General features: G+C 52.0%; 8 protein-coding genes across 8 annotated transcripts; 7 read left to right on the top strand and 1 right to left on the bottom strand.

Moving 5' to 3' along the window:
• Positions 1-1,804: 1,804 nt before the first annotated feature.
• Positions 1,805-3,002, top strand: ALTA1 (Major allergen Alt a 1). The gene is made up of 2 exons (XM_003836924.2): positions 1,805-2,366; positions 2,426-3,002. The coding sequence occupies exons 1-2, from the start codon at positions 2,026-2,028 to the stop codon at positions 2,568-2,570; spliced, it is 486 nt and encodes a 161-aa protein (XP_003836972.1). The 5' UTR covers positions 1,805-2,025; the 3' UTR covers positions 2,571-3,002.
• A 49-nt stretch (positions 3,003-3,051) lies between these two features.
• On the top strand, positions 3,052-4,918 carry ALG3_1 (dolichyl-P-Man:Man(5)GlcNAc(2)-PP-dolichol alpha-1,3-mannosyltransferase; the record flags this gene model as incomplete). The annotated part of the gene is made up of 4 exons (XM_003836923.1): positions 3,052-3,436; positions 3,636-3,880; positions 3,966-4,244; positions 4,301-4,918. The coding sequence occupies 4 exons, from the start codon at positions 3,052-3,054 to the stop codon at positions 4,916-4,918; spliced, it is 1,527 nt and encodes a 508-aa protein (XP_003836971.1).
• A 9-nt stretch (positions 4,919-4,927) lies between these two features.
• On the bottom strand, positions 4,928-5,417 carry IAQ61_003507 (uncharacterized protein; the record flags this gene model as incomplete). The annotated part of the gene is made up of 2 exons (XM_003836922.2): positions 4,928-5,027; positions 5,107-5,417. The coding sequence occupies 2 exons, from the start codon at positions 5,415-5,417 to the stop codon at positions 4,928-4,930; spliced, it is 411 nt and encodes a 136-aa protein (XP_003836970.2).
• A 394-nt stretch (positions 5,418-5,811) lies between these two features.
• IAQ61_003506 (uncharacterized protein) lies at positions 5,812-7,846 on the top strand (the record flags this gene model as incomplete). The annotated part of the gene is made up of 6 exons (XM_066095995.1): positions 5,812-5,863; positions 5,911-5,932; positions 5,992-6,521; positions 6,602-6,830; positions 6,878-7,379; positions 7,433-7,846. The coding sequence occupies 6 exons, from the start codon at positions 5,812-5,814 to the stop codon at positions 7,844-7,846; spliced, it is 1,749 nt and encodes a 582-aa protein (XP_065953871.1).
• A 492-nt stretch (positions 7,847-8,338) lies between these two features.
• Positions 8,339-13,832, top strand: IAQ61_003505 (uncharacterized protein; the record flags this gene model as incomplete). The annotated part of the gene is made up of 9 exons (XM_066095994.1): positions 8,339-8,478; positions 8,763-9,430; positions 9,482-10,521; positions 10,581-10,781; positions 10,833-11,574; positions 11,608-11,764; positions 12,087-12,471; positions 12,526-13,402; positions 13,466-13,832. Coding segments are annotated over 9 exons (4,545 nt in total), but the record flags the coding sequence as incomplete, so codon positions are not given.
• Positions 13,833-14,528: 696 nt separating this feature from the next.
• IAQ61_003504 (uncharacterized protein) lies at positions 14,529-16,796 on the top strand (the record flags this gene model as incomplete). Its single annotated transcript, XM_003836918.2, has 1 exon — positions 14,529-16,796. One exon carries the CDS (start codon positions 14,529-14,531, stop codon positions 16,794-16,796), a length of 2,268 nt encoding a protein of 755 aa, XP_003836966.2.
• A 692-nt stretch (positions 16,797-17,488) lies between these two features.
• IAQ61_003503 (uncharacterized protein) lies at positions 17,489-21,766 on the top strand (the record flags this gene model as incomplete). The annotated part of the gene is made up of 1 exon (XM_003836917.2): positions 17,489-21,766. The coding sequence occupies one exon, from the start codon at positions 17,489-17,491 to the stop codon at positions 21,764-21,766; it is 4,278 nt and encodes a 1,425-aa protein (XP_003836965.2).
• Positions 21,767-21,808: 42 nt separating this feature from the next.
• IAQ61_003502 (uncharacterized protein) lies at positions 21,809-22,021 on the top strand (the record flags this gene model as incomplete). The annotated part of the gene is made up of 1 exon (XM_066095993.1): positions 21,809-22,021. The coding sequence occupies one exon, from the start codon at positions 21,809-21,811 to the stop codon at positions 22,019-22,021; it is 213 nt and encodes a 70-aa protein (XP_065953869.1).
• Between the last annotated feature and the right edge of the window lie 1,650 nt (positions 22,022-23,671).

Here is a 23,671-nt window from a genome sequence, read left to right as displayed (position 1 = left end):
GAAGCCTGTACTCTGGGCAGTATAGTGGCATGATGTCCAGTCCCAGTTCCAGTGTTCTGTCAAAATGGGTATACGGGTCCTGTGTACTCTACTGACGACCGTGTACAGTGGGCCTTTGGACCTTTACTTTCCATTTTCTCATTCCATTGCATTCCGTTGATAGCGTGTACGATGGGTCGAGTTTCCAGGTCTCATTCGTGGGATGCATGTACCGCCATGGTACCCACGGAATGACAACTCACTCACTGACTCGATGGCTCACTGTCAGACTGACTGACTCAGGAAACACGAGATTTCCATCCTTGCCTGACCCAGGAAAAAGAAATTTGGTAGAGATACGAGGCTGGATCGTACAATAAATAGTAACGTGACGATCATCCTGGACAATGGACGGTGATGGGCGGAAGAAGCAATCCATGACCATGGGCCATGGACAATGACGGGTTGAACCCTGCATTGCCAGCGATCAACATCGGCAAGCCACAACCGAGATGTAGCCAGTCATGATCCCTAGAAACCGATGACCTCATGTGCGACGAGAAGCTCTGATCAGAAAAAGGCTGCCGCCACTCTCTCGGAGGAAAATTGTCGCGATGCAAACCGTGCGGGTGCAGTGTGATGTAACTTGTACCGCCATCTTTCTGACTAGGGGGGTGAAGTCGAGATTGCAACAAGGACCCATCCATGGAACCAGAAAGTTTCATGAGACTTCTCGAACCCTCATTCTTGTAGGATGGCGTGTTTGCAGGGAGATAATGCAATACGCTGGCGGAAGGGGCCTGGGTATGGGCGTTGGTGCTGGGCCGAGAAATCATGTGATGGTGGATGGCAGATCCATGGGAGCAGCATGGTCTTGGCAAATTTCCCGTTGGCTATTTGTGGATTACACCCAGTACTACTAGGAGGACCATGCTGTGTATGTAGAGTAGGTATAGTTGATTTGGTAATTTGCTTGTCGTTGGTTTCGTGATGCTGGGTCACCTGTTCAGAATCATGCCCTTCGGTTTGCCCTGGTGAACTGCACGTACTCTACCAACAAGCTACATACTATAGCAAGTAGGCAAGTTACCTGCCTGCCGCGATCATCTCTTGACGAGCAAGGCCATGGATTTAGAGTACAGTGCTGCCAACCTCACAGACCATCTCCAATCAAAGGCTCTGTTTTGCCCCTCGTCACTATATGCTCAATTGAAATGAAAGGGCATCGGTGTCCGGATATGGTTTCGACGTCATTCCCTTGCAATCGGACCTCTCTCCGCATCTGCTACCTATCCGCTTCAACCGAGCCATTGTGCCAACGAGCGCTACGGTAACCTCCGTGGTAGATCTCTCCCCCAACGCGATGCTACCAATACATCGCTGCGCCCAAAAATAACAGCAGCCAACGTCGTTTTCTGGTCTGCTTCTGCGCGGTTGGCTCAAGGGAGCCCAGTGGTGTTGTGACATCCTTCGTACCAGTACCGCCGTACGATGGTATAGCCGAATCTTGGGCAGCGGTAGCCTTCTGTGCCGACAATACGGCAACCCACACTCACTTGTGCTTCCCGATTTGCTCTTCGCAAGCTGTGAGGATGATCGCATTGAGTAATCGTGGGGCAGATGATGACAAGGGTGCAAGGTTGCACTCCTTTTTTTGGCCATGTTTTGTTCAGCCTCATGACAGGCCAAGGGCAAAGGTTATTCTGGGGTACATTGTATTGGCCCAAGGTGGAGTGGGTGCCGGTAGCATTTCGGCTAGGATGTGGGCTATGGCGGATGGTCTACGGGAACGCTTAACGTCAACCTACTCGTGTTGAACCTCACAGTGGGGATAGGCTTTTGTCATGGTGGCGAGCTGGGTGGAACTTCATCATAGCTGATGGGCAATACGGTAGCTACCATGGTGGACTTTTCTGTGTATATAAAGACTCAGGTGTTCCACCCTTCCGATCATCATCCAACAAACAACCAACTCTACCACACAACCAGCACTTCCATCATTCTCAACTACTCCCACCACTACTCCAAAAACCCATCATCACCAAAATGCAATTCACCACCATCGCCGCCTCCCTCCTTGCCATCACCGGCCTCTCGGCCGCTGCACCTCTCGAGGCCCGCGCAGAGGACTGCCCTGTCGCGAAGACGGGCGACTCGGTCTGGAAGATCTCCGAGTTGTCTTTCCGCAAGCCTGATGGCAAGAACATCAACCAGATTCAATTCAACATCAAAGCCACCAACAACGGCACACTCGACTTCAACTGCGGTACCCAGGCCGACAATGTGGAGGACAAGAAGTTCTACGAATGCGGCGAGAACAGCTTCATGTGGTTCACCTTCAACCAGGAGGAGAACATATTGTTGCTGCAGCACAGTGTCAGCGACGAGTACGTTGCCCACCTCTGATCCCTCACCCACACAAGATTTTTGCTAACAACTTCAACAGCATCCAGTACGTGGGCGCTGTCACTCTTCCCAACTACTGCCGTGCCGGCGGTAACGGCATGAACGACTTCATCTGCACTGGAGTCGCCGATGCCTACATGACGCTTGCCCAGTACCCCGGTCTTGACAGGCCTGATGACAACTAAATCATCGAGTCCGGGATAGCATAATTCTACTGTACTCTTAGCGTGGATTTCGCATGGTTATTAATTGATGGAACGACTTTCCTTAATAGTGAATCTTAAATTCTTAACTGCTTACTTTTGATTTCTCTCTACTGTTGATATTATGTGACATGGTCGTTACAACGGGTAGCCCAAAGTTACAGCGCTTCAACTGCTCTTCGACTTGCGTATATCCTGACAACGCAGAACATACTTAGTTGCTTTTAACTTTCGCACTCGTCCAATTACACTGGCCTCTTAGGATAGTGGCTCTTGCAGGATACCTTTCAGCATGTTCGATGAAGCCAGGGCTGTTCAAGTTTGGGCGCGATATATCTATCGGGTGAAATAACATGGAAGGCGTAAACAATTCCATGTATTATGCTGAATCGCAAATGATCTGTTCTAGATAGGCTGTGTCGTGACTGTAGCGAAGACGAGAACAAGACACGCCCAGTGAAGCATGCAAAAGAAGGGCTTCAACCACAGTCGCCAACCACCAACCACCAACCACTCTTCCCCTTCCCCCACCAAAACCTCAAACCAACCACCTCAGCTCCCACCCCCTCGTACGAGGCTCGCAGCATCTGAAACACATCGTAAGCCTGCAAAACACGACTTGAAAACATCACGACCCCGTATTCACGTGACCTTGTCGCAAAACGCCGACCCAGAATGCGACGCGATCTCCATTGCCTCAACCATCAACCACCTTAATATTCCAGCCATGTCTCTTCTCTCGTACGCAAAAGACCTCGCATACAACCCCTCGCACACACAATGGCTCCTACCTCTTCTTCTCGTCGCCGACGCAGCCCTGTGCGGCGTTATCATCGATAGAATTCCATGTTCGTCAGCCCCTTCCATCTGTCCTGAACGAGAGGAAGATACCTGGGTAGTCGCGCAAAACCTCGGGGCCCATTCATCTCATATATCCCCTATCTTACACGCGCATCCAATGCATCGTGATGCATACATATATGCCTTGCCATTAAAGAAAAAAGTGGCAAATCTCATATGCTAACTAGACATGAAAATGCATTACAGACACGGAAATCGACTGGTCAACGTACATGCAGCAAATTGCCGTTTACCTCAAAGGAGAACGCGATTATGCCAAGATTACTGGGTCGACGGGCCCGCTGGTGTATCCTGGCGCGCATGTGTGGATCTACAAGCACCTGTATGCGTGGACAGACGAGGGACGCGATATCCAGCGCGCGCAGTACATTTTTGCGGTTGTGTATTTGGTGACGCTGGGAGTCGTGGGCTTGTGTTATAGACGGGCCAAGGTATGCATCAGACTGCCCAGACCAAAAGTTGTACAACTGCGTACATGCTTTCCCACGTGATGCTGATGGATTTCTTCTGCCACAGGTACCGCCATATGTTTTTCCGCTACTGGTCATCTCGAAGCGATTACATAGCATCTTCATGCTGCGGTGCTTCAACGACTGTTTCGCGGTCTTGGGACTCTGGCTCGCGGTTTACTGTTACCAGCGGAACCAGTGGCATCTGGGAAGCTTCTTCTACAGCACGGGTCTGAATGTAAAAATGAGCCTACTTCTCCCGCTACCAGCCATGGGCATCTTGATGGTGCAGAAGTTGGGTGGACGCGAGGCTCTCACGCAAGCTATGATCATTTTTCAGATGACGGTATGAAAGACCGAAAACATCTCATGTGAAGACTGTAGACTCATTGACTCGGGCAGGTTCTCTATGGGTACCCCTTCCGCAAGCGTGCGCCTTCCTACTTCTCCAAAGCATTTGAGCTTAGTAGAGTGTTCATGTACAAATGGACCGTGAACTGGCGCTTCGTGTCGGAGTCGACGTTTCTCTCCAAGCCATTTGCCCTGGGCCTCCTCGCGGTCCATGCCGTGCTGCTCCTCTGGTTCGCTACAACACGCTGGATAAAACCATCTAAGCGCAGCTTCCGCGACTTCCTCAAACTAGCCATTCCAGCAAAGGAACCCAGAGACCAAGACGACATGGCGCGAAGAATCACGCCAGACTTCATCACGACGACTATCCTTACGGCAACCCTGATCGGCATGCTCTGCGCAAGATCGCTGCACTACCAGTTCTTCGCCTATATAGCATGGGCCACGCCATTCTTGCTGTGGAAAGCAGGCTTTCACCCAGTCGTACAGTATGTGCTGTGGGGTGCACAGGAGTGGGCGTGGAACGTGTATCCAAGTTCACCACTCAGCTCAGCAACAGCCGTCGGCGTGCTCGCAATCACGGTAGTGGGCACATGGTGGGGTACGCGCAACGAATACGCAGGTCCGATAAACGGCATCATCGACGACAACCACGAGCATAAGGAGTGATTGAGCAGCTCAATCTTCATCCGAATCAGCTGGTGGCAGCTTGCCAACGGTTGATTCCTCCTCGTCGCTGTCTTCCATGTACGTTGACTTCTTGACGAACTCCTTGGGCCTGTGGGGAGAAGCGATTAGCATCTTGTACTATACCTAGACCGAGCGATACCCAGTGCTAGATTATAACATCGGCGTACCAATAGGGCATCTTCCTCCACTCCTTTTCCTCTCTGACCACATTGACAATCTCCCCATCCAGCTTGTTGTTCCGGTCGGCCATGGCGGACATGTCGACCACCACGAAGCCACCACGCCTGATCCACACAGTAGACCGAAACTTGGGCTCAAGCTCGGCAAGAACCTCTTTGCCGTCTGGTAGCTGGGCGCTATAGAGGTTCTTGCCTTCTGCCTTGATGACACGGGCGATGTGGTGCGATTCGGGGAGGGTGTCGGGCGGGGTAATGGTAGCCTCGATCGTCTCCATGACGGCGCGCTTTGGGCGAGGCATATCTGGTGATGTGTGGGGGGTTGGTTGCGAGTGTGACGTGTTGTTGGCTGGTGTCTTGGGTCTACACGTTCTAGACTACGAAGGTTGGTGGAGGGCTGGAGCACTGGAGTCTTGCATGTGAGTGCAGTTGGCACGTGACCTTTGACGCGTATCACGTGACGTTGGGTGGGACTGCGTTCCCTGTTCCAGGTCCGTGCTTGACTTGACTAAGCACACGTGCAACCCAAATCTACTCTAGAGTAGTAGGACTGCTAGGACTGGAGTACCAGAGGGCCCGATAAAGCCTGTCCACAAATTGACGCACATGGCTTTGAGGGGTTGCAGGTCCAAGGACTTGACAGGCTCACTGTCGGACCTTGCAATTCTTTCGTTCGCAAGCTGTACTCCTAACAGTATGCGGCTCTTCATGTATGACAACTACGCGGAATTCCAGGCCATCGATGACTGTTGAGGGTGTCATAAATTGGCTTAGTCACGTTACCGTACCCTACAGTAGGCATCTCGTCCAGCTTATCGTGGAAAGACTTCCATGCTCCCCACATTGACCGCTCAACAATTCTGACTTTCTTGCAAGGATTCTGCGAGCTGCTTTGTCTTTTACACATCTACAGGCAGGCACTCAATCGCCAGAGAAGGCTGAGCCAGGCTACCGACTAATTACTGATGCATCGTCTCCATCACAACACGACCTGAAAATTCAGCCACCAAAAGTCAAGATGACACCATCAACCTTCCATAATATCTTCGACATCCATCCCGCATCCAAAGTCGCCAGCCCACAGCCTACCTACCAAAAAAGCAAGAATAAGGCACCTGAGAATGAGCGCGACATCGGACTTCTTCCCGATATTGAACTGAACCACTTTGCCTCTGTTGCACGGCACAATGATACCAAATCAGCTGATCCAAGTACGCCAGAGCACCAAAACCCAAACGGTGCTCAGACCCCCAATACGCCTAATGAGTTGGAGATGAGTCGTCCACCAACACCACGGATGGAGGAGGCTGTCAGCCAGATCAGGACATGGAACGCTGACCCAATGACGAAATGGAGGATTCTGTGCTGTTGCATGATTTACCTTTCCAACGGAATCAACGACTCAGGTACGTCTGTCATCGAGGTGCAAAAGTGTGCACGACGTCGGGGTCGGGATCGGGGAGTGAAGACACTGACCTAAACACAGTGGTTGGTGCCCTAATTCCCTACATGGAGTCATGGTATCACATCTCCTACTCAATCATGTCACTAGTCTTCGTCGGAAACGCCGCTGGCTTCATCACTGCTGCCTTCTTCACCAATACTTTGTTGGGGAAATTGGGTCGGGCAAAGACTTTGATTCTCGCAGAGTTGATTCAGCTTTCTGCATACGTTATCCTGGTCTGCACGCCCCCGTACCCGCTGGTAGTAGTCTCGTAAGCTCCCTACCAATCTACAATCACCTTGATGCTGACTTTGACAGTTTCTTCCTTCTAGGCTATGGAGCAGCTATCAACCTGGCGCTCAACAACGTCTACTGCGCGCACACCCATCCACCTAGTGTCATCCTTGGTCTTGCTCACGGCTCCTATGGTGTCGGAGGCATCGTAGCGCCCGTCATTGGAACAGCGATTGTTTCTCAAGGCGTACTTTGGTCTCGCTTCTACTTCCTCACTGTCGGGCTTCGTCTGTGTTGTATTGCTTTCTCCGCATGGGCCTTTTGGTCCTACAAAGAAGAATCTGAGCATACACTCCTCACTACTCTCGAGATGACGGCTAGTAGGCAGACGGCTGCTGGAGAAGCAGTGTCCAAGTTCAAGGATCTGAAGCTCGCGCTGAAAAACAGGGTCACCGTCTTTGGAGCGCTCTTCATCTTTGCGTATCAAGGGGCTGAAGTCAGCATTTCAGGCTGGTTCATCTCGTACCTAATCAAGTACCGGAATGGTGATCCTACAAAGGTCGGATACGTCACAGCGGGCTTCTGGGTATGTCGCATCTCGCTTGAGTCGCAATGATGAGTGGCTAAACATCAGTACAGGGAGGCATCACACTTGGTCGCTTCGTCCTAACACACGCCGCACCTAGGATAGGCGAGAAGAATTTCGTCGTCATGCTCACACTTGGGACTGTGGTCCTCCAGCTCCTAGCATGGCTGACGCCCAATCTCATCGGCAATGCGGTGGCCGTCTGCCTGCTGGGCTTGCTGCTTGGACCGGTGTACCCATGTGCGCAGACCATTTTCTCGAGACTCATGCCCCGACACGTCCAGACAACGGCGATTGGCTTCATTGGCGGTGCAGGCAGTAGTGGAGGAGCCGTGGCGCCCTTCACCACTGGTATTCTTGCACAAGCTGCTGGAACCTGGGTGCTGCATCCCGTGTGTCTTGGGCTGTATGCAGCCATGTTGGCCTGCTGGTTTGCACTGCCTAGGCTGCATAAGAGGAAGGATTGATTGGATCAATGTAGATTATTGACTTTTCAGCCTTTCAACGCGGTTTGGAATCTGACACTGACAGTTTAGCTACCGGTAATGATTGGTGGTTGGTGAACGGATCTCGCACATCTATCGTTGCGACCACCGGTTCATTTCACAGGTAAAGAGACTAGTTACACGAGTAGATCGCCCGGAAATTCCACATTCGCAATATCGTACGTGGCTTGCGCATTGCGTACTGTATGTACTATCCTATCGGTTTTGCAGTGTAATGAGGGACTCCCGAGGACGGGACGGGAGATGGCCGGCGGTGGGCACGTGTGGCTTGGCAATACGCCCAATGCGCATGCAACTTTAAGCTCAGCCTTGAGGAACCACCAGACACTTCACATTCCCACGCCACACGGGACGGCTTTGTTATCACACTCGGGCTGTATTTACCTAATCCGTCGACACTTGTGATGCTTGTGAGCGTGAGATACCCGACGCCACCAGGCCATCTTGGAATAGGCAGCGCTACAGACGGAAACAACCAGTTCGTGCTACGGAAGCCAATACGCTGTTTCGTTCTTTAAACGAAACTTTGCTATAGTCATGTCGACTACTCTATCCCGACAGAAACCCGATGCCGCAACCTGTGGTGAGCAAAAGTAGGAGGGGGGCCAAGTTTTTGTTTGCCTATCGTGAATGGTCTTTTGGTCTGTTGCAAAGAGTTGGCATTCCCTCGCCTTTCTCAGATTGGCTGACCGGCACACAATGAGGCTCCAGGGGCCGGTTTGGGAGCGTTCCGCGAACCCGTGCTGTACAGTAGGTGTGCATGTATTTGATGTGCCACACCACAGGCAGCCACCGCAAGAAATGCGAATTTCCGCCCCCAATCGTGCCTGATAAAAGCCGAGGCACCCACTACATGCCTAATACCTAGTCCATCCAGTCACTGCGGCCTTTATTATATTGTCCTTTTGGTGGCGATGTTCGACCGCATCGATCTCGATGAATGCCATTCAAAATTTTCCGCAAACACTTCTCTGCACGAGTTGTGGGGTTGGCGTGGACTGACCGTTGGTTTTGCACACAATTACTCAACACTGATCTCCCGAGAAGGATGCAAGGCAGTGTGTGGCACAGGCACAGAATACTACTCATGGAATGATGTATCTAGTACGATCACAACATGGATCTTGCCTGTGATTGGAACATTGCTACAGGCTCCGTTCGAAAGCAATGCAGCTCGGCGTACTTTGCTGGCCATTGCACGCTGGGTCGGCTCGCCTATTGCATCGTTATCCTATGTTCTGTGGAATATCAAGGTTTCTGCGAAAGCAGCCGTCATGGTTGATATGGCGGTCAAGTATGACCAGACGCCGGATCGCAGAACCGACTTTGGCAGCATGAGAGATTCCATGTACCTATTACTTGTCATGAATCAGTACTCCATCAAGTCCACAGCAGCATTAAGCGGAAAAGAGGCAGAGGGGCTCTTACGCATCGTACTGTTCAGCAAAGATCTCAAATTAACAGACACGGACAAAACTTTGCGCCAGATGAGACGTATCCTGGCCCGAGAGCTGCGTGATATGAGACGGCGGGGAGTAGTGCCAGGTGAGTAATCGTGTTCAGGAAGGGCTGCAGCATCAATGCTAACTTACACAGTCTTTGTCTCAATTCTGTGGTTTGTCTTTGCTTTTGCGCTGTCAATCCAAGCGGCATTTGGTGACCTGGGCGGGAACACTACTGCCCACGATCTAGCACTGGGCTGCTTGCTAGCTTGGTTCCCCATCCTGATAATGGGCTCCATAGTCGACCGGAATCCCATTGCTGCAGAAGCGATTCGGAAAAAGCTGAACGCTATCGTGGATCACGTACGGCATGCGTTGCGCGATAATGAACATCGCAAAGAGTTCATAAATACATTTCAAGACCAGGACGATTTTGAACAACTTCGGTCCTGGGTCAATAAGGTCACATCCAAGGGCGAGCACATGGACGACTTTTTTGTCGAATTTGCAGGCCAAGCACGTATACGTTGGCATTACGGTGTCGCACACCCTATTCTTTCCGACATCGAAAATTGCTACATTGCGGAAAAAGGCCGCAACTGGCTAGCGAAAGAACAAGAAGCCAGATCGAAGCTCGTGTTGGGACCAGTGAATGACGAGGGGCTTATATGGTTCGATGTGCGTGAGTTCTGGCAAGTCATGAGCGCCATCATCATTGTTGGGGGAAGCTGCGGAGGTGCTTTCGTCATCAGCTACTTCACACCCACAGTTGGGCTTGGATGCCGAAGCGGTGGATACACTATCTTCTTTTCTGTCGCGTTGGGTCTTCTGATCATGGAGATGGCCGTTTGGCTGGCACTCTCACCATACCATGTCGAGGCACAATGGCTGAGGCATACGGGGACTCGCTTGCATACCATTGACACTTTCAACCGCTTAGAAGACGATGCTCACAACCGATGGAGAACGTTCAAGAGACGGGTATCAGGGCTGGTCACAACTACTAAGAGGGGCCTACTCCGCCTCGTTGTCCGCATGGCAATGAGCATACCATGCGGAAACATGAAAGCTCGAAAGCAGCGCGTGGAAAGCGCGATAACGGACTTTTTTGTGGACATATGCTCAATGAGCCCGCAAAGAAAGTGGGGAGTCTTCTTCTTTCGGCCTGCTGAGGGTTTCAGCACCATTTGGCTGGTAGGTACATTCAGCGGCAAGCGTCTACATGTTGCTAAGCTAACCTGCGCATGCAATAGATCTACATAGTACTTGCCCAAGTATTTGGAGTGTACACGACCTGTGATTGTCTCACCAGTAACTGGGCTGGTGGTGGTGGCTATCTCGACTTTGTCGTCCAGGACACATCAAACCCCAAATGGGTGTTATGGTACTGGACTGCTGGAACGCAGTTGACTGCACTTGTCATGATCTTTTCGATGTTTTACATTACGGTTGAAGTGAGTACTGTCTATGCTATACCTTTGCGATGCTAACACACACTTTCAAAGTGGTGTCAGCAATCCTTTCTATCGACCGAAGACTACGAGGACGCAATGGATGGACTGCGTATGACACGCAAATACAGGCACTGGACCTACATCTTTCGCCTCTTGTCTCGGTTGCTCTCAAGCATCACTCTCACACCTCTAGAGAAGCTGGCAATATCCATTGGCCTGGTAAGGAAACCGCAAAAGACGCTGTTGTGGACCAAGGATCATAGCTGGAGTCCTGAGGTTCCCCTGGCACACTCAGAACCTGCAGTCGCGACCAGCTACGCAAGCCCATCGCCTTCCTTCGAGCTCACCGATAAGTCAGGTGTCGCGGCAAGGGATGGGACCCAGGTTGCAAAGACACCCGCGATGGCGCATTCACTGTTCCGGTCTGCTTTTACCACATGGCCCCGCAACGAAAGTGACGCCTCTATACAACCTATATCAATCCATGCTCAACACCAGGCGAGTGGCGAATCACACCAGCCATTGATACGACGACCGACAGAGGCCCATCATACTCGTGGCGAGATGGGAAGCCGAAGTAGTGGCGATGGACGTGTGAGTCTCGAGGACAGCTACCTCTCTGCATCGCCGCCCGAGAGGAGCAGTTTGCTTGGTCCCAATGTGGCATTGCATAGTAGACAGGGGTACCGGCGGGCCAGCTCGGATCCTGGGATGCCGCCGAGCGATCTGATGGACACGAGCCAAAATGCTCGGGAGATTGGGGTGCAAGATGTAGATTTGGAGAGCGGGTTATGTTAATGTGTGATGGTTGTAGAAGTACCGGTAGCGTTATCTGATTGTCATCCATCTTATCTACTTTGTCATTCAAGCATACCGGTACATGAGGAGGTTGATAATACCACCGTTTGGCAAGCAGCCCGATGGAGTGCCCCTGAAATCTTGAAGACGCCTGGTAAAGTACCTGGCATTTCAATCATGTTTTCGTAAGCAATGTCGTCAAGACCAGGCCCAAGCTACCTTCTCTGGCCCGTGCGGAACCTTGCTCGCGTCACGTGCACATGCACGGAACCGGAAGCCTTTCACCTTGCGTCACAGCCTATCACGTCTCCACTCATCGATCCGTTCCGCCTTGTTATGCTAATTCCGCAATCCAAGACGCAACGACACCCCGCAACAGTCGGAATGGGTTGCAGGCACGCCTGGAGAGTCCGGGGTCGAGCGTGTATAACATGAGAGTGGGCGTTTGTGGGATGCGATGAAAAGAGTCATGAGGGCCCGCTCTCCTTGACAATGTTACCGGTATAGTCCCGCACGACCAGGCACGATGATTTCCACAATTCTGCCCCTTCTCTTGCAGCAATCTGCAGATCATCCTGTTCTCTCGCTGCTACTCCTCCTCATCGCAGTTCCCATTGCATACATTGTCGGTAACGAGTACGTTCGCTACGCAAGACGCATCAAAGACTTTTCTGGACCACCCAATTGGCCGCTGGTGGGTAACATCCCCGATATCAAGTACAACGCGGCAGAAAAGTACAGGGAGTGGAGCAAGAAGTATGGCGCGGTCTATCAAATCCAACTGGGCAATGAACCAGTGATTGTGGTGAACAGTGCGGAGAGCGCAAGGAAGATCTTTGGAGGAAACAGCCAGGCGTTGAGCTCGAGGCCAGTGTTCTGGACGTTCCACAAGGTAGGTTCGATCACAGTCTTCTATTCTGGTGGCTTGCTGATGACGGTATGGTAGGTCCTCTCGAACACAGCAGGCACAACAATTGGCACATCACCTTACAACGAAAGTCTGAAGCGTCGTAGAAAGGGCGCAGCGTCTGCACTGAACAAGCCGTCCATTGCAATGTATATCGACCACCTAGATCTAGAGACCAAAGACTTTATCAAAGAGGGCTTCGAAGATGGCAAGGCGGGTACGGTCGGCGTGAATCCCATGCCCATGGTCGAACGCCTCTCGCTCTCCCTCGCTCTCACACTTAATTGGGGAACTCGAATGGGCAGCCGCCACGACCCCATGTTCCACGAGATCTGCGAGGTTGAAGCAGCAATCTCCAAGTTTCGCAGCACCACGGGCAACCTGCAAGATTACATTCCCATCCTACGTCTCAATCCATTTAGTTTCGGTACGAAGAGCGCAAAAGAGCATAGGAATCGTCGAGACGTTTACCTGACTCGTTTGAACTGCGATCTGGACGACAGAATGGAAAAAGGCATCCATAAGCCCTGTATCCAAGCCAACATCATCCAAGACAAGGAAGCCGCGCTGAACAAGGAGGAACTGACCAGTATCAGTCTGACCATGTTGTCTGGTGGCCTAGACACAATCACAACGCTTGTGCAGTGGAGTGTAGCGCTCCTAGCCCAACGGCCAGATATCCAGAGAAAGGCGGTTCAGGAGATTCGAAAGTACTACTCTGAGAACGAGCCTCTGGCAGACGCATATGATGACCAGAAGTGTCACTACGTGAATGCGTTGGTGAAGGAATGTTTGAGGTACTATACCGTGCTGCGGTTGGCGTTGCCGAGAGCGACAGTCAAGGATGTCATGTATGAAGGAAAGTTGATTCCTGCGGGAAGCACCATCTATCTCAACGCATGGGCGTGCAACATGGGTAAGCTGTCCCCGTCCCCTCGTCTTTCTTCACCACCAACTAACCCGCCACTCAACCCCACAGACCCAGAGGTTTGGGCCGACCCCGAAACCTTCCGCCCCTCGCGCTGGCTCGAACAACCCGAGGCCCCGCTCTTCACCTATGGTCTTGGTTACCGCATGTGTGCCGGCTCGCTCCTGGCCAATCGCGAACTATATCTCGTATTCCTGCGCATGTTGAATAGCTTCGAAATCGTGCAGGACTCGGAGGTGGATGTGCATCCTGTGAGGGGCAGCAGCGATCCGACGAGTCTGGTCACCATGTGTAGGCCGTACAAGGTGCTGTTCAAGCCGAGGAATGAGGGGGCGTTGAGGGAGGCGTTGAGGAGGGCGGATGAGCGGTTGGATGGGAAGGCTTGAGGGAGGGAGGGAGGGTTGAAGTAGTACGATTTGGGAATGTTCATTCAGCACAATGCCATGGAAGAATATAACATTGAACATTTCAGGTCATAGTAAGACCTGCAGACAAACATGTAGAGTAGTAGGCCAGCAGATGTGAACATATACCCATGCGACGCGTCCAAATTGCCACCATGTGTTGGAGTCAACCAAGGGATCATGTAGATGGATCTGTCTTTTTGAATGGCGGATACCGTACTGGATACTAGAGGCAGGCTTTGTCTATTGCATCTGTACTCTATGCAATGCCTACCTGAAGTGTGATGCCACTAGCATTGACTTAGTTGCACGCCAGACGAGCGGGAAGGGCGGGCTGCAGGGATCTCTTGACCCGTTCAAGTTCCGAGATGATCTCGACAGGGTTGATGATTACTGTGGCCCCAACTCCCACATGATCCGGCAAGTATCCTCGTTTGACAAACAATGTGTCGCATAGTCTCACCCGCTGCTCAGCGTGGCCAGTCTTTGCCATCGACTTCTCCTTTCCTTCCTGTAAAGTACCTCTCCCCTCGAAGGTCGAAGTGTCCGCCCTCCCCACTCCCAAGACCACGCATGCCCCGAGTCTCCCTTACTTATCGCAAATGACGGCGCATAGCGCGCCGTGCAATGCGTAATCTGACCGCATGGTAGCAGCAAGAGGCCGCTCCACCAGTCGCGGGTGGTTGCAACAAGGCCTGATACGGAGCAACATGCTGGGAAAGACGCTTCTGCCCGGTGACGAAGAGTTGGGCAAAAAAGACGACGACCACAGATTTCTGCCTGTGCGGCGTTCCGCATGGTCAGGCTGGAACCACACGTTTCGCTGGAGACGGCGGAGGAACGTGCTGTTGGCCATTGCCGCCTTGTTGCTGTGGTTCCTCTATCGCAGCACAGGAGCCACGCTGAGCGTTGGGGAATTGGGCGGTGCGAGTGAGTATGCCGACTTGGATTTTCGCCCGAGGAAGCCGCATACGCCGTCTATCGTGGCATTCGAGAAACCGGCGCACGACAAGGACGAACCCAACGGTGCGCCCCCGGGCATGGTCAAACCCCAGGCTGGAGAAGCCGTGCCACACACATATGATGGCAAGGTCCGCTTCTTCCGACTTGCGCCCTCCCTTCGGTCCGCGTCTTTACAAACAGCCGGGGAGGATGAAAAGAATCGCAACATCCTGTTCGCCATGTCAAGCCTGCAGAGCGCGGCGAGGCTGATACCGATGCTATGCGAGATGAGCATGGGGAAAGACGTTCATGTACATGCTGCCCTGATGGGGCGGGAGGACATGGGGCTCGAAGACTTGCTCGAGTTGAATGGTGTCAACGAGGAGCACTGCACGGCAATATGGCATGATGCGCGGGCAGACTACTCAGAGTATAGCAGCGATAGGAGAGCGGAGGGCGTGGTGACGGGGGCCATGGGACATATCAACACATTTCTACACCCACAGGCCGTCATCACAGATGATTCTCAATCAGAGGATGCCTTCTTCGTCAGGGGCATGAGGAGCAAGACGAGTTTGCTGAAGATGCCGTTGATCGAGGTGCCAAAAGATCGGTTGGCAGACCTCATGTGGCTCACGCGCCTCGATGCTAGGTCCCTGAAGCACTGGCATACGCCCAAGCTGGATATCCTGATCCAAGTCCCGCCCGCATCCTCAAGCGTACTGCGACTTTTGAAATCCCTCGAGGACGCCGACTACAGTGGTCTCACACCGCCGCGCATCATCCTCGAACTCCCTGCCAACCTCGATGCGTCTGTCAAGAGGCGCCTAGAGAAGTTCGAGTGGCCACCCCACAAAGATGCAGACAGCCCGTCTGCGCCCCGAGGTCTCATCATCAGGCGTCGCATCACGAAGCTCTACAGCACACAGGAAGATGCTGCCATCCGCTTCCTCGAGCTATTCTATCCCCACAACGACGACTCTCATGTGCTCCTGCTATCTCCCCAAGCACAACTTTCGTCCCAATACTTGCACTATGTCAAGTACACTTTGCTCAAATATCAATACTCCACCTACGAGCAAGGCGGGAGTACCGACACCACATTGATGGGTATCAGTCTCCATCTTCCCACCACTCTTCTCGACGGTCAATCGCCCTTGACGCGGCCGGGGCTGGGTGACATGCACACTGAGCGGTACATGAGGCGGTTTCCAAACGTCAAAAAGGTACCATTCTTATGGCAAGCACCAGAAAGCCACGCGACGCTCTTCTTTGGTGAAAAGTGGGCAGCTTGGTACGACTTCCTTGGAAACCGTGTGCTCAAGCATCAGTCTGATGCGAAAGCCAAAGCGCGGAAAAAGGAAGTCAGCGAGACGATGCCGAGCTGGGCAGAGTATATGCTCGAGTTTATGCGTGCAAGGGGCTACGCGATTCTGTATCCAGCCACTACCTCACAGGCATTGGTCACGGTGCATAATGAGCTCTATCATGCACCGGATGAATATACGCCGCATCCAAAGGAGGAATCCACTGAGCCACCATCAGATGTCCAAGAACCATTCCTGAAGGGTGATACACAGCCACCTGCTCCATCTTACCAGGAACCACCCTCCCTCGCCCCATCCACCCCGCTCCTCGATGCCCTCCCCTTTTCAGGAGAATTACCGGAAATCCTAGACTTGCCCTATCTCCTGCACACAGGCCAACATCTCGTACACGACCAAGTTTATAAGACAGCAGAAGACTACGCAAATGTATTCCGCGCAGAGGTTGGTGGATGCCCGAAGTTGAAAGAGGGCAAAAAACCAAACGTCTTCTTGGGCAAATCGGCAGACTTGTTTTGTTTCGGCGACGAAGAGGAGGAGGATTGGGAGCAGAGTGAGGACGAGCTTGGGGAGTTGAAAGAGGAGTTGGACGGATTAATGGCCGAGGAGGCTGGGCTGCATTCGACGAGTGCGACTGTGTCGAGTTCGACGAGTACGAGGATGCCGGATGTGGGCAAGGCAACTGGCCCAGCCGTTGCTGATGTGTATTGAGACCTAAACGGCGCTGATGAAGAAGAGCATTGCTCAACATGTAGAATTATGGGGCTCATTGCACGTGGTTTCATGGTGCCTAGGGGATGGGAGGTTTAGTTTATTCGTTGTGTCGGATGGACACATTGTAAGGGCGCATAGCGTATTGTATTTCTTCTTATGGAGAGAGCATGGAACTGTACATTTTTAAATCCATGGCCAGCTGCAAGGTGATATACTGGATTTGCTTTGGAGATGCAAGCATTCATGTCTTGCTGCTGTCAGAGTCACGTGTTCGAATCGTCTCTTTTTTCCAGTGATTGGGTGGCGGCGGCCATTGAAGTCTTGGCGACCGAGGCTGCTTCACGCTAACCACGAATGACGGAAACGAACTTTTGCATTCGCCGCGTACGAAACATTTCACATTTCACCTTCTGGACAACAACACGACGACGAGAGGCCTGTTCCGGTCAGTCAGCCAGCTATACTCGCCAACAGGACTGTTCTGCTCAATCGTCCTCGAGCTGTCTGTTGTGGCGTAGCGTATTATTTCATTTCGAGGAGTTTGGCCTGGATTGGGGATTTTTTTTTCTTGATACCCCCAATTAGACAGACTATCCCACACACGTCGTGAACATCCAGACGACGGTCATAGCCTCCCTTTCGACTATCGTTAGCCCGGCGGCAGTCCACGCATCCCCACCACTCGCACCATGATGCTCACGCGAGCAGCCGGACGGAGGCTACGAAGAGATGCCTTTAGAACATCCGCGACAGTAACAGACCAATGGATGCTGTCACGGCTACGGCCATCACAGCTGCGGAGGAGCTCCAATTTCCCCTCCTTGGCCACACAGACAACCGAATCCAGACGGCAGCGGCGACCGTCCCTTTCGTCGAGGAATGAATTACGACGGCTGGCGACAACCGCCGAACTCCAGCCAAACCCCTCGTCACCCGCCTTTCATTCCTTTCCTCAACAGGCATGGACAGCTCACAACAACCCTGCTGTCCTCTCACAGCTACCTTCCTGGGAGAACATGACACCCATCGTCATTCACGACTCTGTGGCTGCTGCGCCACCCGTGCGAGATTTACACGGATACGGTGCCAATCCGCTCGAACTGCACCAAAACCTTTACGCTTGCTTACGAATCGGTCGGATGGAACGGGCGTCAGTGATACTCGAACGTCTAACGGGACTTTATAATATATCTGCGGCCGAGGTCACGGACGCACACAATGTCTATCTCATGGCTCTGCTCGAGACGGTCCTGCAGGAGCCCAAGGAAGATTCCATGACCGCTGTCGAGAAGTGGTACCGCAAACGCATCCTCGGCAAAGGCGTAATTCCCAATGCACAAACCTACGTCAGCTTGATACGAGCGGCCATGAACCTACTTGACGGGGGTGCCAAAGAGGACAAGATTCGGGAGATATTACAGGCAGCCGAACAGCAGGGTCCCGAAGTGGTGGATGGGATCAATGGGTCGCCCGAATTCACCGATGAGGAATGGGACGCGTTGATCCGCCTACAGCCTGAAGCTTACGAAGACCCCCCGGCAGTGGAAGAGGTCCAGCATCTCAACACCAGCACCCCATCTGCACGTGACAATATGCGCGACCATGGCCTGGAAGAGGCCGCTACTCCCTATATCAATCCAGTTGCACAGAAGGGGCTTGGTCTAGAGTCGCTCAAGCACGCGCTTGGCATGTTTGAAACGTTTGAAAGCGCCGTCCCATATCCACACGACATGGAAGGAACAGAAGAAGAAAAAGATCGGGCACATGCCTATGCGCGGCAATTGCGCATGGAGCAGGATTCTCTGGACGCCGCTGTGGACCGATGGAAGCGAGAGGACGAGAAGATGCAAGAAATGGGCATCCATGGCGTACTCAAGAGCAAGCCTATTCAGGCCATCATGCATAACTGGTATCAGGCTCTCGTACCACTCTTCCGCCAACGCATATCTCATGCCACAAAAGTCTTAGCCGCAGGCCCCAAGGACTTCGTCCGCGAGGATGCCTCTGCATACGGACCCTGGTTGACACAAAGCAAACCGGAAAAGCTCGCTGCCATCACTGTCGCACGCGGTATCAATTCGTGCATGCGCGGCCACAAGGAGGACGGGACAGCTATGAAAATCTCCGCCCTGTCCGTCTCACTCGGGACGGACATCCAAGACGCTCTCAATTCCGAGGTTGCGGTTCGAAGAGCTGCCTTTATCCGGAAACAGCGCAAACAGACAAGAAAACAGCTTGTCGAGAAACTATCTAAAAATTCACCCGAAGAAGCATCCACAATCTCTGCCACACAGTCGACTACAGTCCCCGAAGTTTTGCCTGATTTCGCCAAGCGTGAGATTCCCCTGTCTATACGAACGAAACTCGGGGCCATGTGTTTGGAACTACTCCTTCGGGCAGCAACCATGACAGTTGTCGCGGTAGACCCAAAGACAGGAGAAGAGGTCTCAACCAACATTGCTGCATTCCATCACCAAGTCAGTTTTCACCAGGGCAAGAAGGTAGGATACATTGTCCCACACCACGATCTTATGGCGAAATTGCGAAACGACTCGGTTCGCGCCATTGCCAATGTCAAACTGCCCATGGTTGTAGAACCAAAGAAGTGGACGAGTTACGAAGACGGTGGATACTATACGACACCGCAAAAGGTTGTGCGTCAAAAGCTTGGCGACAGTGCACAACGGGCCTATGCTCAGTCGGCGATTGACAATGGCGACATGCAAAAGGTTCTCTCTGGGCTGGACGTGCTCGGCAAAGTCCCATGGCAGATCAACAATGCCGTTTTCGACGTCATGGCTCAAGCTTGGAATAACGGTGAATCTATCGCTGGGCTTGTATCAGAAGAACTACGCGTTCAACGCCCCCCGGAGCCACCTGCCGACGCCCCTTACCGGGATCGAGCAGAGTGGAGCAAGAAGCTACAAGAGTATGAGAACGAGAAGGGCGGTCTGCATTCGCAAAGATGTTTCCAGAATTTCCAGCTGGAGACGGCGAGAGCATTTGCCAGGGAAAAAGCAATATACTTCCCGCACAGTGTAGACTTCCGTGGTCGCGCGTACCCGATACCCCCCATTCTCAACCACATTGGCTCGGACATTTCCCGTGGCTTGCTGAAATTTGCTCATGGTAAAGAGTTGGGGCCAGTTGGCTTGCAGTGGCTCAAGATTCATCTGGCCAACTTGTATGGATTTGACAAGGCTAGTCTGCGGGAGCGGGAGCAATTCGCCCTGGACAAAATGGACGAGATCCGTGATTCCGCCACTAATCCCTTGACCGGCCGACGGTGGTGGGCTAGTGCAGAGGATCCGTGGCAATGTCTGGCCTGCTGCATGGAGCTGAAGAGTGCTTTTGATCTTCCTGACCCAACTCGATATGTGTCTCAACTACCGGTTCATCAAGATGGAACTTGCAATGGACTACAACATTACGCCGCTCTAGGAGGTGATCACGCCGGTGCCCGTCAAGTCAACCTTGAACCGTCCGATCGTCCTCAAGATATCTACACGGGTGTTGCTGAGCTCGTCAAGGAGGAGGTGGCAGAGGATGCTGCTAAAGGGAAGTCCCACGCCAAGTTTATCGAGGGCTACATCACCCGCAAGGTTGTGAAGCGGACGGTGATGACCAATGTGTATGGTGTGACCTTCATGGGAGCCAAGGCGCAGGTCTATGACGAGCTCAAGAACATATTTCCCAACTTTGTGCCAACCGGAAAAGTCTTTACCCTGCAATCAGTCGCCATCTACATTGCAGCAAAAATCTTCAGTGCATTAGGCAAGATTTTCAACGGTGCACAAGAGATTCAGTACTGGCTCGGCGAATGCGGTGATCGTATCACGACCTCCATCTCCCCCGATCAGGTTCAAATGATCAAGGCCCGTGTTGAAGGAGACGAGAGTATTTTCTACGATGCGAAATACAAACCGCCAAAGAAGATTAATGATTCCATGAAGAAGAGGCTGTCGAAGAATATGGAGGCGTTCAAGACCAGTATCATTTGGACAACGCCGCTCAAGATGCCAATCGTACAGCCGTACAGAAAGGACAGCGTCCAGATCATCCGGACCAAGGTTCAAGATATCACAGTCCAAAAGCGAACCATGGCTGACCAAGTCGACAAACGGAAGCAGCTCCAGGCTTTTCCACCAAACTTTATCCACTCCCTCGATGCCACCCACATGATTCTCTCAGCACTCAAGTGCAGCGAAATGGGCCTCGATTTTGCCGCCGTGCACGACAGTTTCTGGACTCACGCCTCCGACATCCCCACCCTCAATGTCATCCTCCGCGATGCCTTTGTACGCATGCACTCGGAGAATATCGTCGACCGACTCGCTGCCGAGTTCGCAACACGCTACGCTGGCCACATGCACCGCGCCTCGCTCCTCGCCAGCGCACCTGTCAGTAGGCAGATCACAGCCTGGCGCGCCAGGCATCGTAAGATGACTGGTACAACTATCAAAGCAAATGAATCCCGCCCAGGCGCTGCATCTTTTGATGAGGTCGCGCTCGAAGCCAAACGCCAGGAGCTTCTCAACAGCAAAGACCCGGCAGAACGGGCAAAGGGCGAAGAGATGGTAACTCCAACGTCTATATGGCTCGCGAACCCAGATACCAAGGCCTTTGCCTCCTTCCGCATGGCTTTATTGGGTGAGACCAAGGGCAGTAGTTCCACCCGCACAGACGAAGTCCGCGACAAAGTTCGCACTGCGGAAGCAGAAGCCACTACCGATGATTCCGCTACGTGGACGTCTGATGTAGAATTTTCGCCCGAGGAAGACCTGGAGCAGGAAGAACTCGACGCTGATGCCAGCCTCGATGAACCAGTACCCAAAAAGGCCGCCTCCAAAACCGCAGCCGAGCGCCAGCAAATCCAAGTCTGGATCCCTCTGACTTTCCCGCCTGTTCCGCAAAGGGGAACCTGGGACGTCAGCCGTTTACGAGATAGTAAATACTTCTTCTCATGACTCAGTCCGGCTATTCGTGGGGGTGACAAGGAGAGGGACTACATGGCTCCGGATGATACCGACTGGCCGATTAGGACAAATAAAAAGGTACGCCAGGCTAGTCTGCGTGGAAAAATGGAGCCCTGGGGTGGGGTGGATGTGGAGGGATACCGCATGTGGAGGGCAAGCAAAGGGGATGAAGGGACTACAGTGGAAGGAAGGAAGAGGAAGGCCGGGGAGACGAGAGGACGCAAGACCAAGGGATATGGGGATTAGGAAGAGCAAAAGGCCGGAATTTTAAGGTTGGAATCTTGATCGCATTGCGTTGGTGTTTTCTGGGCAAAAAGGTGCATTTGTTTTGGTGGCGGCTATGTGTGGAGACGTGATGTTGACGTACGTCTGTCATGTTTTTCCAACGCCATGTGATGATGCATTTATTTCTTCTCATTTCATGTACGACTATTTGCTTAGGTGCAGTGTGATGTACTTGTCGCTTGTAGATATACATGTATACTGTGTACCAAGACAAAATACAAAATACAACCAACCCCTCGGTCAGTGCGTATGATGGTCTAGGCCGCGTGATTTGCAAATTCTACATTCGCATTTTGCTGGCGCGGCTCATCTTGCTCTAGGAGGTGTTTGGAGAGAGGAGAGAGGAGAGAGGAAAAGAGAGGAGGAAAGAAATGGCAAGAGTAACCCGGCGCATTGCTAGGTCTCGAAAGTCGACGTTTAAAAACCAACTTGTGCTCTTGATATCCCCTCTCCTGCCTCTAAGCCTCTAATGTGGATTTTCTCATGCATACATATGTACATATATACCTTGGGCCGACTTTGATCCTAGATTTTGCAGTGACTTTAGCATATCATGAGCGCAAAATCTGGGGCTACAAGTTGTGAATGGTAATGAAAAACCTTCATCCCTAGATCAAAGTCATGCTTTGTCTGGCGCGAGAATCAAGACCGAGATGTGAATCAAGGCTGTTTGTGGTTCTGTTGGGAAGTCTTTCTGACAAGTCAAGAAGAAGAGTCTTACTTGTCGGATAAATACCATGGCAGATATGCGTGACGTGGAGGCCTATTGGGGACTTGTGGTGTCTTGTGTATCTTTATTAGAATTTCCAGCTATACTGTATATAATCCAAGTCCACAATATGCCCTTGAAAGATGATACCAGCTGTATGACGTCTTTATAACGCCACCAAGGTGTTTTTTCTAGATCTCATACAGCCGTCAGGCTTGCAACATGGCCCGGGTGGTCATTCCCATGACGCAGTACTGGATAACTACTCCGTCAGAAGAACAGTTGGTAGAGATTGAACAGCGCACAAACCCCAGTCGGCATGTGCTTTGAGTATGAGATGCAAACCTAGAGCCCTACTACACTGCAGTACACGACAAAGCAGGCCTGATGGTCCTCCGTAGCGCCAGGTATGACTTGTGATACCGTGAATTTGCATTCCATTGTACTCTTGCCTTCCAGCTCAAGGCTTCATTTCCTAGCTGTCGCGTTCGAGTCGCCACGTTGTACCGTCGTCGAAGCTTGGATTTAGGATTATAGGGAGTCGAGCACGATACTCATGCATGGCTGCCTGGAGAAGTAGCATGGTATGCTATCATTTTGGTATATCCCGCTGCATTGCAAGTTTGTGGAGATGTTGATACTGTATAGGATAGTGTCGTTTTGATTGTACGGGTTAGTGCAAAGCAGTTGTGGAGCAGTTTGGTTTGTCACGTTTGGTGGTTTGATTATTTGACCCTCAGATTTTGATGATAAGAGTCCGGTATCATAGTGTAGTTATTTTTTGTTTCTCTCATTCTGCATACACTACGGTACAAAACCGGTTTACAGTAGCCATATTTATCTAAAGGAGACTAAGAAGTGGTTTAGGTAGAAGAAGTAAACCTAAATAGGGTTTATTATAC

Source organism: Plenodomus lingam (assembly GCF_022343315.1).
Source record: "Plenodomus lingam strain CAN1 chromosome Unknown contig_18, whole genome shotgun sequence".
NCBI lineage: Eukaryota > Fungi > Ascomycota > Dothideomycetes > Pleosporales > Leptosphaeriaceae > Plenodomus > Plenodomus lingam.
Note: the sequence above shows the minus strand (reverse complement) of the source record. Positions and strands in the feature narration are given on the sequence as shown.

Excerpts from the sequence above, each read along its gene's own strand:
- ALTA1 (XM_003836924.2), top strand. The coding sequence starts at position 2,026 with ATGCAATTCACCACCATCGCCGCCTCCCTCCTTGCCATCACCGGCCTC. Across the intron at positions 2,367-2,425 it reads CAGCACAGTGTCAGCGACGA|CATCCAGTACGTGGGCGCTG; the intron begins GTACGTTGCCCA and ends CAACTTCAACAG.